This window comes from Antechinus flavipes, chromosome 2, assembly GCF_016432865.1.
Source record: "Antechinus flavipes isolate AdamAnt ecotype Samford, QLD, Australia chromosome 2, AdamAnt_v2, whole genome shotgun sequence".
In the NCBI taxonomy this organism is placed as follows: Eukaryota; Metazoa; Chordata; class Mammalia; order Dasyuromorphia; family Dasyuridae; genus Antechinus; species Antechinus flavipes.
Window position 1 is genome coordinate 515,752,907 of NC_067399.1, and position 13,258 is coordinate 515,766,164.

The 13,258-nt window shown below is 41.0% G+C and overlaps 1 protein-coding gene across 5 annotated transcripts in view; it reads right to left on the minus strand.

Moving 5' to 3' along the window:
- The window catches only part of LOC127551108 (chymase-like), a 219,695-nt gene that overhangs the window by 174,970 nt on the left and 31,467 nt on the right, over nucleotides 1-13,258 (minus strand). The window contains exons 1-5 of one of the 5 annotated variants that reach the window (XR_007951011.1): nucleotides 4,970-5,085; nucleotides 4,288-4,435; nucleotides 3,465-3,600; nucleotides 1,985-2,239; nucleotides 1,274-1,529 (exon numbers count right to left, since the gene is read on the minus strand). The exons of 1 other annotated variant lie outside the window; for it this stretch is intronic. Coding sequence is in view for 3 of the 4 variants with exons in the window: in XM_051980569.1 (XP_051836529.1) it covers nucleotides 1,374-1,529; nucleotides 1,985-2,239; nucleotides 3,465-3,600; nucleotides 4,288-4,435; nucleotides 4,970-5,033 (759 nt within the window). In the remaining variant the exon portion in view is untranslated. Of the gene's footprint in view, nucleotides 1-1,198; nucleotides 1,530-1,984; nucleotides 2,240-3,464; nucleotides 3,601-4,287; nucleotides 4,436-4,969; nucleotides 5,086-13,258 lie in introns of those variants that run through there. 3 more of the 5 variants (XM_051980569.1, XM_051980571.1, XM_051980570.1) reach the window with 3 other exon arrangements.

Genomic DNA, 13,258 nt, shown 5'->3' on the forward strand with positions numbered 1-13,258 from the left:
TGTTCAATCCTGCAACACCGCCACTCCCTCCTAATCACATTGTCTAGATAAGGAGAAAGACCTTCTATCTTAGACATTATCAGAATGTTTGGTGCTTCTCCCCATTCTGTCAGAACCATATTAATGATCCCTTCACACTCTGAGTGCTCTGACTCCGCCCCTGCCTTGGTCTACCCCTTTAGCTGAGCCATCTGCATTTATGTCCTTGAGAACTCACATTGGTTGCTGGACGCTTTGGACATCAGCTCTGGGGGCAGCATGTCCCAGCACAATCTTTCCCTTTCAAAAAAATATTGAAGACTCTCTAATCTCTATCTTGCCTCAGTTTCTCTGGCATTACATTTCATCCCAGAAGGCCAGTCCTTGCAGCAAAGCTCTGCATCCCCTTTAAAATGTTCACAAATAACCTTTGACGCAATATATGCCAGCATTTTGCTAGAAACTATAGTGAAGCTCACTAGTGAATTGTGTGAAGGCCGCACTTTCTTCCTTTTTTTCCTTCCAAAATAAGGCCAACATTCTTAGTGGTGTCCAATTAAAACTCAATGCAGTGAGTGGCCATTAGGAAATGCCAATCAAGTATTATGCCACAGTTCCCTTTTAATGTCCTGACCCAGTTTCCCTAATTGTCCTATTCAGTTACTCTGCCTCAGGTTATAACCATTCTCTCTTAATGTTTTATAGGATAAAGATCTTATATCTTAGACCTTAGGCTATAATCATTACCTCTTAATGTTTGATGACATAAAGATCTTTATCCATTTTGAAAATCATTAGAATATCAGGAGCCTCTGCAGTACCTCCCATTATGTCGTCCTAGGTGCCTCCCCCCATTAGGTCATTCCCATCCAGGTACCTCCCCCACCATGTCATTGTTCATATTATCCTACAAAAGAATCTTGTATCCGACATTCAGGGCTGGATTCTTGGAGACAACAGTCTCGTTTGGTCCTGGGACCAAACCATGGATCCATTTGGTCCCAGTAAAGCTCTCCATTAAATAAATTGTTAAATGCTCTCTAATCTCTGTCCTGCTCACTTTCTCCCACATTACACAAGAACAATGAGGGCTATTTACTTCCACTCAAAAACTGAATACTGACTCCCTCTTCTCTAGGAGGTCCTTTGCTGCTGTGCTGACTACCTTGGGCAGGGAGAGGGGGGACTACAGAGGGAGAGAGTAATCACACACACAGGCCTGGATGCTTCGGTTTATTGCAGTCATAGTGGACCCTCAGTTCAATGTCCAGAGTAAGTCTTCGTACCCTTTAACCTGGGCAGGGAGGGGGACAGTCCTAGTGTGAGGACAGTCCCAGAGAGGAGGCTGGGCCCTAGGAGGGAGATTCCTTTTTGCTGAGCCAGGGCCACAGGGGCTAATTTGCTTTTAGGATTTGGTAGATCCAGGAGTCGATCCAGGAGCGGTAATGAGCAATTTTTGTGAAGCCTGAAGGTGGTGTTGCATCTTTGTGTGCATAGGAGGCAATTCCTTGGGCCACACCGAAACAAAGGAGGGGTCCTCCAGAATCTCCCTGTTAGACAAAGAGGAGTAAGCAAGAAAGGCTGATCCTCCCTTGCCCCCTTAGCCCTGGCTCTTTCTGAGGTAATTGCAGAAATCTTGGACCTTCCTGAGTTCACAAGTTCCAGCACAGATTCTTTACTTGGCTGATATCCAGAGGCACCTTCCCACCCAGGCTTCCTTCTCTCCTCCCCATCAGTATCTCTCTGAAACTCTGAGTAGGATATGGGGAAGGGGCAGAGAATGAGTCTCCCATCCTCCCACCCACAAGTGCTCGGGAAATGGGACGTGTATCTGGGATTTGGAATATTTCCTATTCTCACAGACCTCATTCTTCCCCTCAACCCTATGCTCCAAAGTCCTGGATGCAGCTGAAAGTGCTGACCCCATCCCTTCTTAGGAGGGTTCTGACTCTTAGAGAGAGAGAGAGTGATTTCCAAAGAAGAGAAATGTGAAATGTGAACTCACTTTAAATACTGATTTCCTTGAGTTGGGATTCCCTACACACCACTGGGATCTCTCATCAAAAGAGCCAAAATCTATGCAGTCACTGGAATTCCTTAGTGTCAGTTCCACCTCCTGTAAAGTGTCTGATCCCGGGGGCAGTTGTCCTGTCCTTCCCCAGCCAACTGCTAGACATTCTTGCCCAGGTGAGATCCAATCAAATCTGGAGCCCAGGGGGACGGGCCATACTGCTGTTGTCAGTATGGCTTCATGTTCCAGCTATGAGAAGGAAGGAAAAGGGCTTTGTCAGCACCAGGGATGAGTTATATTGGCTGGGTCAAGGGTTCCAGATGCAGGGACCTCAGGTTCTTGAAAAAACAAGGAAAGACAAAAGGATGTAGAGTTAGTATCATAGAGTGATAGAGGAAGGGAAAGAAGCATAATTTTTTACATTTATACAGCATTTTATAGGTAGCAAAGTGATTTGAATGAATGAATGAATGAATGAAAAAGCATGTATTAAGCACTATTTGTTTCCCTGGGCAGCATGCTCAGCTTTTCTCATAACATTCTTGTGAGGTGGGTAATGAGGGAATAATGTATTATTCCCATTTTACATATGAGAAAACTGAAGCTCACAGAGGTTAAATGACTTGTCAGTAGTCCCCCAGGCAGTAAGTGGTTGAAGTCAGAACTTGACCATGTTTTCTGATTGTGAATTCAGTGCTTCCTACTAGATCACACAATTCTCATAGACTGTAGCCCCTAAAACAGCTATCACAGTGTCTCAGAGTTACAAGGGCCCCCAGACATCACAGTATGATTTGTTCCCAAATAGAAATGTTCTCCTTGACATCCAACCTTTGAAGACCTTCAGTAATGGGGGACTTACTGCTTCCTGAGTTATTGGCTTATTGGTCTAGGGGAATATTTCATGAAAGAGCTTTTGGATTTGAACTCTGGGAAGACTTGATTTTGAGAGTATTAGTGGGTAGAAGGTTGAATTTGGAGCCAAGAAGACCTGGCTTCAAACATTGCCTCTATCTCTTAGTAGCTGTGTGATCCTGGGCAAGGTGTTCAAACCTCTCTGAGCCAAGGTTTCCTCATCTATAAAGTGAAGAGTTTGGACTAGACAGTCTCTAAGATTCCTTCTAAGTCTAAATCTATGATCCTAGGAAGGATATTTTTCTTATTCAGACAGAACTGAAATATGGATCTCTCCACCCCCTCTTCCTACCAGTTACTAAAGGTTCTATTCTTTGTGGATAAGTAAAATAGGCTGATCTGCCCTCTCTCCCCATCTCTGAACATTGAAGAAGGAATACTGAAGCAAGAATGGACTCAGACATGTTTTTGTTCAACTTCTCAGGGTATAGATAAGAAAACTGGAGGTGTGAAAGTTCAAGTGATTTGCCCAAAGTGACACAGCTAAAGCAGGGTCCAAGATCAGACTAGTGCCCTAAACTTATTGACTCCCAGTTCTTTGTTTTCTATTAATGATTACCTGTAGTAACATGATGTCATTGAGAAACCTTGTGCCATTATATTCTGGGTGAGGAATTTGACGCCTGACATTAATGGTCTGCCAAGTCTCTTCTGGGTATCTGATGTTATGTGCTCCAAGTTTGACTATGATGAAGCTGTTGGAGAAGCAAGAGAAGAGGGAGGTGTGAGGAGTTCCAGATTCTTTATGGAGGGAATATTTTAAGACAGGAGTCCAAGGACTCTGCTAGAATGTCAGTCTCTCCTCCCTGTCCCTATGGCAGGTGGTGTGGGGCTCAGGGATGGGATGTGGGATTCAAGCAATCAGGGCTGAAGTACTTGCAAGTTCCCTCACTTCCTTTGGGAGGATTGTCCAGATGAGGATAGGGTGACAAGTGCATCTGCTTGTCTTGCCTCAGGCTGCTCTTGATTCAGCCTCCAGGGAACAGAAAGTCCAGAAGGTCAAGGATGAAATTAAGAGGAGCTTCGTGTTCCCAGAGAACCCTGGGATAGACTTTAGTTCTCCATTGAACCATAGTTGCTAAGTTCTGGGAGCAACAAAAGCATGAGTATCATGGTGTGTCACGGAGGAAGACATTGGCTGAGATATGGAATCTTGGCTGGTAAGATCTGAAGCATGAGCTTCATCATTTAGGGCAGGACAGTCATCAAAGGTGGATTGGACTGAAGGGAAAAGAGAAAAACTCTTGCTTTTTCTCAGATAGGATTTTTTTCCCTGTCAGGTGAGTAGCCCCAAGAGACAGGAGCACCTTATTAGACTCTTATTTAATGCATCCCTCACCTGGTGAGTAACAGGGAGGGGGAAGGGGGATAGACACACTTACTCTCCTGCACAATGGGCTGCTGTCATCACAAACTCCCTGTGAATCAGGAAACCACCACAGTAGTCCCATGTATTACCACGTATGATATCCAGAAAAGCCATGTAAGGATGGGAATGGGGCCTTGATTCTTTCCCCCCAATAATCTCATCTGAAAGAGAACGCCCCATATTCACATACCCCAAATATATAGATATACACAACTGAGACAGAACATCAGGTCCATGGAAATACTGGGACACCACCTCCTCCCTAACCCAAACCCAGGCCCCTAGGCTTTCCCTCAGTCATTATTGCTTCTCAGGTCTTATTTTTTCTCTTCTGGAATTAAGTCCAATCTTGTGACTCTGAAATATCATCATCACTACATTTCTTACATTCCCTTACAATATCCGCCTCTATTTCAGCATAGGGTAATGTGTCCAAGTTTGAATCCTAACCCTTTACCCCTTTACTTTTATCTAACCTTTACCTTTAGTCCTTGTCCAAGCACAAGGTCAGGATATCAGCTTCCCTCATGAGTAGGAAAAACTAAAACTTTGAAAAAATTTGAATAAGGAAAGCCTCTCTAGAGTAAGTGTCTGCCAAGCAGAAGTCTCTGTCCTGGGACACTGCCACATGTCCTCTTGGGAGTCTATGGGGAACTCTGACTCAAGCCTGATTCTCTGGACAAAAGGTGACTCACCAGCTCCAGTCTCATGAGACAGAAGAAAAGTCAGCAAGAGGAGGAGGAGGAGGAGGAGCTTCATCTTCCCAGAGAGGATACACAGAGCAGATGCTGCTTTTGCTCCAGCTCTCTCCTACTTTCTGCCATTTGTAGCTAAGGCAGGTAGAAGAGGGAGGGGCACACTGACCACTGAAACTTCCTGGTCATGATTTCTTCCAATAGGGCAGAGTCAGTTATCTGATTAATCATAATTTCTCCTGCAGTTGCTCTTGACTTCCTTCTTTGTTGTCCTGGGTCCCCACGTTGTGACTTGAACTAATCAAGCTACCAACCAAAGCACTTCTTAGGTGTCACTTGCTAGGGCTACATATACCAAAAAAAAAAAAAAAAAAGCTAAAAAAAGAAAAAAAAACCTACAACAAAATAATGGTGATGGGGGAGATAGCATCACTATCTCTGATCAAATCTTGCAGTTATACAACAGATCATCAGTCTTCTATCTGGGGATCTGGGTGTGTTGGTGAAGGTCAGTATGAAACCAGCTGTTCTTTCTCTACTGTGTCCTCACATGGAGATGATCCGATCTGGGTCCCTGATTGTCTCAGAGACCTCCAGCCTCAAGCTTTGCCTTCATTCTCTCATGTGTGTGTGCTTCTCTCCAGGCTGGTTCTAATCATCAGGACCAAACTGACGAGGCCTCCCATAATAGTCATTTATACCGCTACTATCTGTTAAGGTTACAAAATGTTTTGCTTTGAGTAGAAATATTGCTGTCCCTGCTGAAGCGGATATTAGAACCGGTAGATAGATGATATTCTAGAGTTCACAGCTGTAGCAGGGCTGTTGTTGATTGGTGAGCTTTCAGGATAGAGGGCCACTGATCTGTTTAAGGGAGAGTGAACCTGGACCACGTTGTTAAAATGGAGCAGGTTAAAGCTTTTGTGTCAACAGGTATTGGGATTGAACCCATGAGTGGCCCTGTCTAGTTGAAATAGGGGGAAAGTCTGAAAAAAATTATGTGATTTCCATTTAAATATAAAGAAACTGAGGTTTAAGATGGGTTCAACGAGTCATCCATATTTGCCCTGCTAATAAGCATCAGAGCTGAGATTCAGAGAACTCTATAGTCCACTTTTCTTTTCCCCAATGCACCTTTCTTTCTCTCCTCAAACATTTTCCTACTTGAAGTTTGTTCCTTAGCACAACCTTGGCTGGGTTTTGCTATTTTCTGTATCTTGAACAGAGAAATTGTGTTCTATGCGTCTTGACTTCTTCCATCCCTAGCAAAGTTTGTTTCCAAGCAAGCAGCTATGTATGCTCTTAGGGTAGAACTATTAACTGCTCTCTTTCTACCTTCCTCTATGTCTCTCCCTCCTCCATCTCCTTTCCCTTCCAGTTTGTGTTCTAGGTTTCAGAGAGTCTTTGAGGTTCCTTTTGTAACAAAGTACAAAACATCTCCCCTTTCTCTTTCATGTTCACCTGTATTTCAAGGGCTAATATGATGCTATTTCGTCTATGTGACTATTGGAACAGCCACCGGATTTTCTGTTTTGCCTACAGAGGGAATTGGGCTGGGTCAGAGCAGGTACATAGAGTCCATACCGAATCTCCAAGAGAACAATACAATTAATAGTAACTATACAACCTCAAAGGCAGGATATAGGAAGGAAGAAGGCTAAGGAAGTTTGGCTAAGTTCTTGGATGGACCAGTATTGTTGGCTCTAAAAGTTGTGTTTAGACTATTCACATGCAGGTGAAGATGGACAACCCCATAGGGGACTCTAGCTCCATGTCCTTCTGTTCCCTTCTTCCATTTGCTTCTCTGTTACTGTTCGGCTCTTTGTGATCCCATTTGGGGTTTTCTTGGCAAAGATACAGGAGAGGTTTGCCATTTCCTTCTTCAGATGAAGAAACTGAGTTAAGTGATTTAATGAGGGTCATGCAGCTAGTAAAGTGTCTGAGGCTGGATTTGAACTCAGGAAGATGAGTCTTTCTGACTCTAGGCCTGGTACTCTATCCTTTCATTAAATCAGGGAAGATAAGCCAGTCTGTCAAGAAGCATTTATTAAGTGCTTGTTGAGTGATAGACACTGTACTAAATGCTGAAGATAAAAAAAAAGGAGGGGGCTCAAAAACCAGTTTTTGCTCTTGGGAAGTTCTCACTCTAATGAGTGAGAAAATAAGTTAACAAATATGTACAAGCAAACTGTGCCCAAGAAAACATTGGAAATAAACAAGAGGCAAAACACAAGTATCAAAAGACATTGAGAAAGACTTCCTATAGAAGGTGGGACTTTAATCAGAAGTGAAGAAAGGCAGGGAAGTGAGAGGGCGAAATAGGGAGGAAAAGAGTTATAAGTATGGGGGAGAGCCAGAAAAAATATCCAGAACCCAGAGATGGAATGTCTTGTTCACAAAACAGCCAGGAGACCTCCGAATTAAAAAGCATGTGTATAATGGTGGTAGGGTGCATGGAAGATATAGGACTGGAAGGGTGGCTATATGTGTGGATATATTGTGAAAGGCTTTGAACACCAGAGGATTTTTATTTTATCCTGAAGGTAATAAGGAGCCATTAGAGTTCATTGAGGATGGAACATGATATAAAACTATATTTTAGGAAAATCGCTTTACTGGTTAGCGGAATTACCAACTGAAAATAAAGAGAAGATTTTAGGGTGAAGTAAATTGGATAAATCTCAGAAAGAGTCTCAAATCCCAAATTTAATCATTTGTCTCAGGGGAGACAATTTGGGTAATAATTGGAAAAAGTTTTTTCTTGGTTTGGGATATATATACATGTACATATATATATATGCCTATATATTATATTGTGTACATATAAAATATATACATAAATATATGTATATATGGATACATATGTGGGTAAATATGTATACACACATATATGTATAAAAAAGGACTTATATTATAATGGGGAAGATAACATCAGGAACTTACATTCTAATCATAGAGATAACATCCATGTTAGGTGGCAGCTAAGGGAAGATCAGTGTGAAAGTTACAGGGATAGTGAGGGTGATGGAGGAGCAGATTAATATATTCTATCTGGGAACAGTGGTTGCTGATTTGATCATGGTTCCAGAACTGGAGATAAGACTGTTGGGGGGGAATTTGCATGGGAAAGGTACTTACAAAATGGTCAGGTGGTTGGGCTATGGAGGAGACAGCTGGAGAGAAGGGAGTGATGCTTGCCTGGGTTTGCCTGAAATAGTTGGCCAGGAGAGGGAGTTACCAATGAGAACAGCAGTGTCCCAAGGTGAAAATTCTGGAAATGGAGGATTAGGGCCCAAGCTGTGCAGACTGTTAATTGTTCACTGTAAGCATTTATCCCTTGGAAATCCATAAGCAGTTCAAATCTGAGCTTGATTTATTATTTTTTTGAATATTATTATAGAGCAATGGCATCAAGCTTAAATGGAAACAGGGCCAATAAATTATAAGTATCCTTGCGGACCATATTTTTGACTTAAAAAATCCAAAACTTTCCTTTTTTGATTAAAATAAAAATGCAATTAAAGCAGATAGGAACTCATTTTTAGGTCTTGCTTGGGTCATTGGAGTTTATTTAGTAGGTATGTGTGGGTGTTGGACATGGTCAGATCTATACTTTTGGAGGACTACTTTGGGTTAGAGTGGGGAGAGACTTGAGGCAGGAAGGCCAATCAACAGACTATTGCAACAGCCTAAATGTGAGGTAATGAGGGTCTGCAATAGTGGAAGATCAGTGTTAGAAACCAGCAACAGATTTAGTATCAGTTTTGTGCTAACAAATAGGACAAAAATGGTAACATTTTCTGAAGCAAAATCTCATCCCTATTAGTACAGGTATTCTCTGGAACATTTGTTGTAGGTGCTGATTTTTTTCCAGATTAGATTTAGAATTCTTGTATTTACCTAGGTTGAGAGAATGACCTTTTACATGACTTGGCTATAAGACCAGATGAGATTGTGGCAGTTTAGAATTCACCTCTTATTAATATTTTTTGAAGCCAAAAGAAATTTCTAGTTAATTTTGATTTAGAGATGATAATAGTGTTTCCCCTATTTCCCATCACCTCCCCAAATGGTTGCTCCTTAGAGGTGATAAAAGGAAATAAAACATTTTACAAAAAAAAAAAAGGAAATAAAACATTTTACAAAAAAAAAAGGAAATAAAACATTTTACAAAGGAAATGAAATATCCTAGAGATAAGGACGCTGTTCAAGACCTCCTTTATACTGCTGCCTGAGCTCAGTTGTTTAACTGGAAAAATGGGGTTCATTCACAAAGTTAATAGTAGAATTCACAGCCTTTTGTACTTCTAGTTTCCTTAGGGATTTGGAGCAATGTTGGGAAAATAGCTCCTGACCCTCCTTTTCTGACTTCACTTTGTTTTCTACTTTCCCTTCTCCCTCTATCTTCCCAGTCCCTGTTAATATGTGACTTGGGTTATAAGAATCTGTGTTGGAGAGAATGATTAAAAATAATTCCACTTCTTCATATCTCCCTTTCTTTATCATCCCTGTTCTGACAACCCCAACCCCAAGAAGTCAGGTGGCCAGGGGCAGGGAAAGTTGGAGTCTTCTCATCAAGGGGGCCTCTTATTTCTTCCTTTTCTTCAATTTGTTTCATAAATTAAGACAATGTTAGATTAGCATCGAGTTAAAGGGTCTGATTGTGGGAAGGCCCTTGGCTGGGAGTTGAGGACAGTTTTTTAGGATCATCTTCTGGAAGTCAGTGTAAACTCCAGAGAGGCAAAGTATGACCACTGGCATGAACCCATCCACATGCACATTAATTCATAGTGTCAGAGATTTTTAAGGGAGTTCAGTAGCCATTTACACCAGACTTCACTGAAAATCATTCTTATGTCAGCTCTAACAAGTGACTGCTTTGACTTTGCTTTTTAAGAGCCCTGTTAAGCTCTACATTACCTTTATCTGAGAGAAAGAGCTTCCATCACTGAAGTATAAAAACTTAAAGACCTGAGAGATTGATGATGAAGTGGAGCACCCCACCCAAGGATTACTGCCAGATCTCAAATTGTCACTGGTACCATCACTTACTTTTGGTTATTGTTAGTTAATTTTCTATTTCTACCACTCAAGGATAAAAGTGGGAGGAGGGCAGAGAGCAGTGTATTTCCCCTCTGAAGACCTTGTCCTAGGAACCAAGTCTTCCTCCCTTCTCCTCTTATGCATACATAACCCCTTTTCCCTATAATTGTTCCTTGTATAGATGATTCAAGTGCACAGCTTCTTCAGTGTGATGGAATGTAGCACTTGAGCCACATATCCTTAAGATAACTTACAAGATAAGTTTTGTTATGTAGATTGTTACATGGATTTGGGACATTAATAGACCCACCTCGTTTGTCTGGGCTTTCTCTGTACTATCTATTCCAAAGTCCCATTTGGTGTCTTCTCCATAGTCCTTCCCTTCCCTGAACCACCTAGTTATTTATGTTTCTCTCCTTCCTTAGATTACTTTCCATTATACTTATTTATTCACATGCTTTGTATCAATAAATAAGGTCTCTAATGATCTTGGCTTTCATTATTATTTTTTCTGTTCCCATGGTATAGACAGTGAGCCCACCACATATTCTGCTATCCAGGAATAATGGCTTCTTTCTTGCTGTTCCTAGCAGAGGGCATCCTGTCTCTAGACTGTGGGATGCCTTCCTTGCATGGAACACTCTCTCTCCTCATTCTGACTTGAGGCTTTCTTCAATGTTCAGCCAAATCCCATCTTCCCCAAGAAGCCTTTCCAGTACCCCTCAATGCTAGCACCTTTCCTCTACTGGTTATCTTCAGTTTGCCCTGAAAATACAGTTGTCTTCATTTTTTCTTTCATTAGACTTGAGATTCCTGAGTGCAGGGACTTTTTTTGCTTTTCTTTGTATCCTGTGCCTGCATATAGTAGGTGCTGCTTATGGACTGACTCCCCTACATATGGTCAATACTAAATAAATGTTTGTTGAATTGAGTTAAAAAGCAACTGAATATGTTATCACCAGAATACAACCTTTTAGCTTTAAGGTTAACACAGAAAAGAGAAGCTGTATTTATGTGATTCATCCAGGAAAATGTGTTCTTTAAGTAATCCAGGTCTCCATCACTAGAGATGGATTATGGGGAGAAAATAGCTGTTGTCCCAATTCCATGAATAGCTTAAAGTTGCTTAAGAAACCCTTTAAAGGCCGCATCATGAGAGGAAAAGTAACTTTGTGGAAAGTCTCAGAGCACAATCTCTCACCTTGTAGGTGATGTATGAAAAGATATTCATGGTAGATAAAGAAAAACCTTTCAGGTGAATTTCTTGGCTTTGACTTTTCCCTTTTTTAAGGAAAAAGGACCCACATGAGAAAAATGTTTGTAATAGCCCTTTTTGTAGTAGCAAGGACCTGAAAACTGAATGGATGCTCCTCAGTGGAGAATGGCTGAATAAGTAACGATGTATGAATCTTATGGAATATTATTGTTCTGTAAGAAATTGTTGGAATCCTTACTAACTGCTAACTAATTAGAGTTGATCTAATCTTACAAGAAGATGTTTTGGGCAGAACCTGAAACAAGGTACTAAGTAGAACTACCCATAATCCCTCTCTCTGGAAGGAGCATAAATAGGCCAATGGGCCAGTCGAAGAAGTACTTGAGAGGAAGACGCTACAAGTCGAGATTTCACTGGAATGACATGAAGATTGGAGCTGGCTGGAGGCTGAAGAAAGCAGAAGCAGAGGCTAAAGGAAAGAACCTTTGGATTTGGAGATACTCGGAGGGCCCTAAGCTAAACTGGCTGTGTTTTGAGAAGAACAAGAACTGATTCAGATCCATCTGAACTAGACACAACATTTTGGCGCCCAACGTGGGGCTAACAGACCCCCTCAGTGGATTTCAGTGGAAAAGCTACGATCCTGATCCAGTGGAAAAGTCTTCTTGACCCAAAAATTAGAGTGAGTACAACAAAGAAATTTTGTTAAAAGAGTTAAAGTAGAATTTCATCTAAGATGGGACAGATATTTAGAAAACAGCCTGTTTCTGTTCAAGGAAAATGTTTAGAGAGCATTGTCAAAGTTATGGAAAGCCAAGGTTTAATTATAAGTTTACAGCAAATCACTGAACTTTTACAAACTGTAAAGGACATATGTCCTTGTTTCTCTCTTGATAAGGAATTAGATCTAAATGAATGGAAATTGGTTGGAGAGGATCTTTGTCAATTCTATGATAAAAATGGGCCTAACTCAATAATTAATACATATAATGTAATACAATTGGCTATAAGAAGTTATTTAAGTGATAGAATGATGAAAAGGAAAGTACAGGAGGAAGAAATGGCAACTTTACTAGGTGAAAAGGAGGACGAATCAGATGAGAATGGAGTTAATTACAATTGTGAGTATGATACTTCACAGCAGGAGGAATTAGGTGATTCCACATCTCATGACCCTCCCCCCGCAATTAACTCTTCATGGGTGGAACAAGGGGGAGGGAGAGAGACAGAAACACAGTCAACTTCTCCTGTAAAGCAGAATTTAACAAGATTAGAAAAAGCATTAATTAAGGCAAAAAATGAAGGAGAAGATATATCTGATTTTATAAATGCATATCCTGTGATTGAAGAGCTCAACTCCTCAGGTCAAAAAGAGAGAAAATACACTCCTTTTAATTTGGGAAAAATTAAAGATTTGAAAAAGGGTTGCACTCTTTATGGGGCTACATCCTCTTATGTGAAGATGTTACTGGATAATTTGTTTTATGAAATCCTAACCCCAAATGACTGGAAATCCATAACGAAAACTTGTCTAGAACCGGGACAAAATTTATTGTGGCTTTCAGAGTTTCATGAATTATGTAGGATTCAAGCCCAACACAATAGGCAAACAGGACAAATCACTTTTGACCAACTAGCTGGTGAAGGTCAGTATGCAGAGAGTTCAGAACAAATTTATTATCCCATAACAGTATATGAGCAAATTTCTAAGGCTGCAATAAAAGCTTGGAATTCTCTCCCTGGACAGAAAGATGGAAATAATGCTTTTACAAAAATAGAGCAAGGTCCCAATGAACCTTTTGCAGATTTTGTGGGACGTTTACAAACAGCTGTAATAAGAACCATTGGAGACAATGCAGCAACAGAAATAATGACTAGACATTTGGCTAAGGAAAATGCCAATGAGGTTTGCAAAAGAATTATATGGGGGCTAGACAAAGATGCTCCTTTAGAGGAAATCATAAGACGCTGTGCCACAGTGGGCCCAAATGCTTATTATGCCCAGACTATGATGAACATGGAAAGACAAG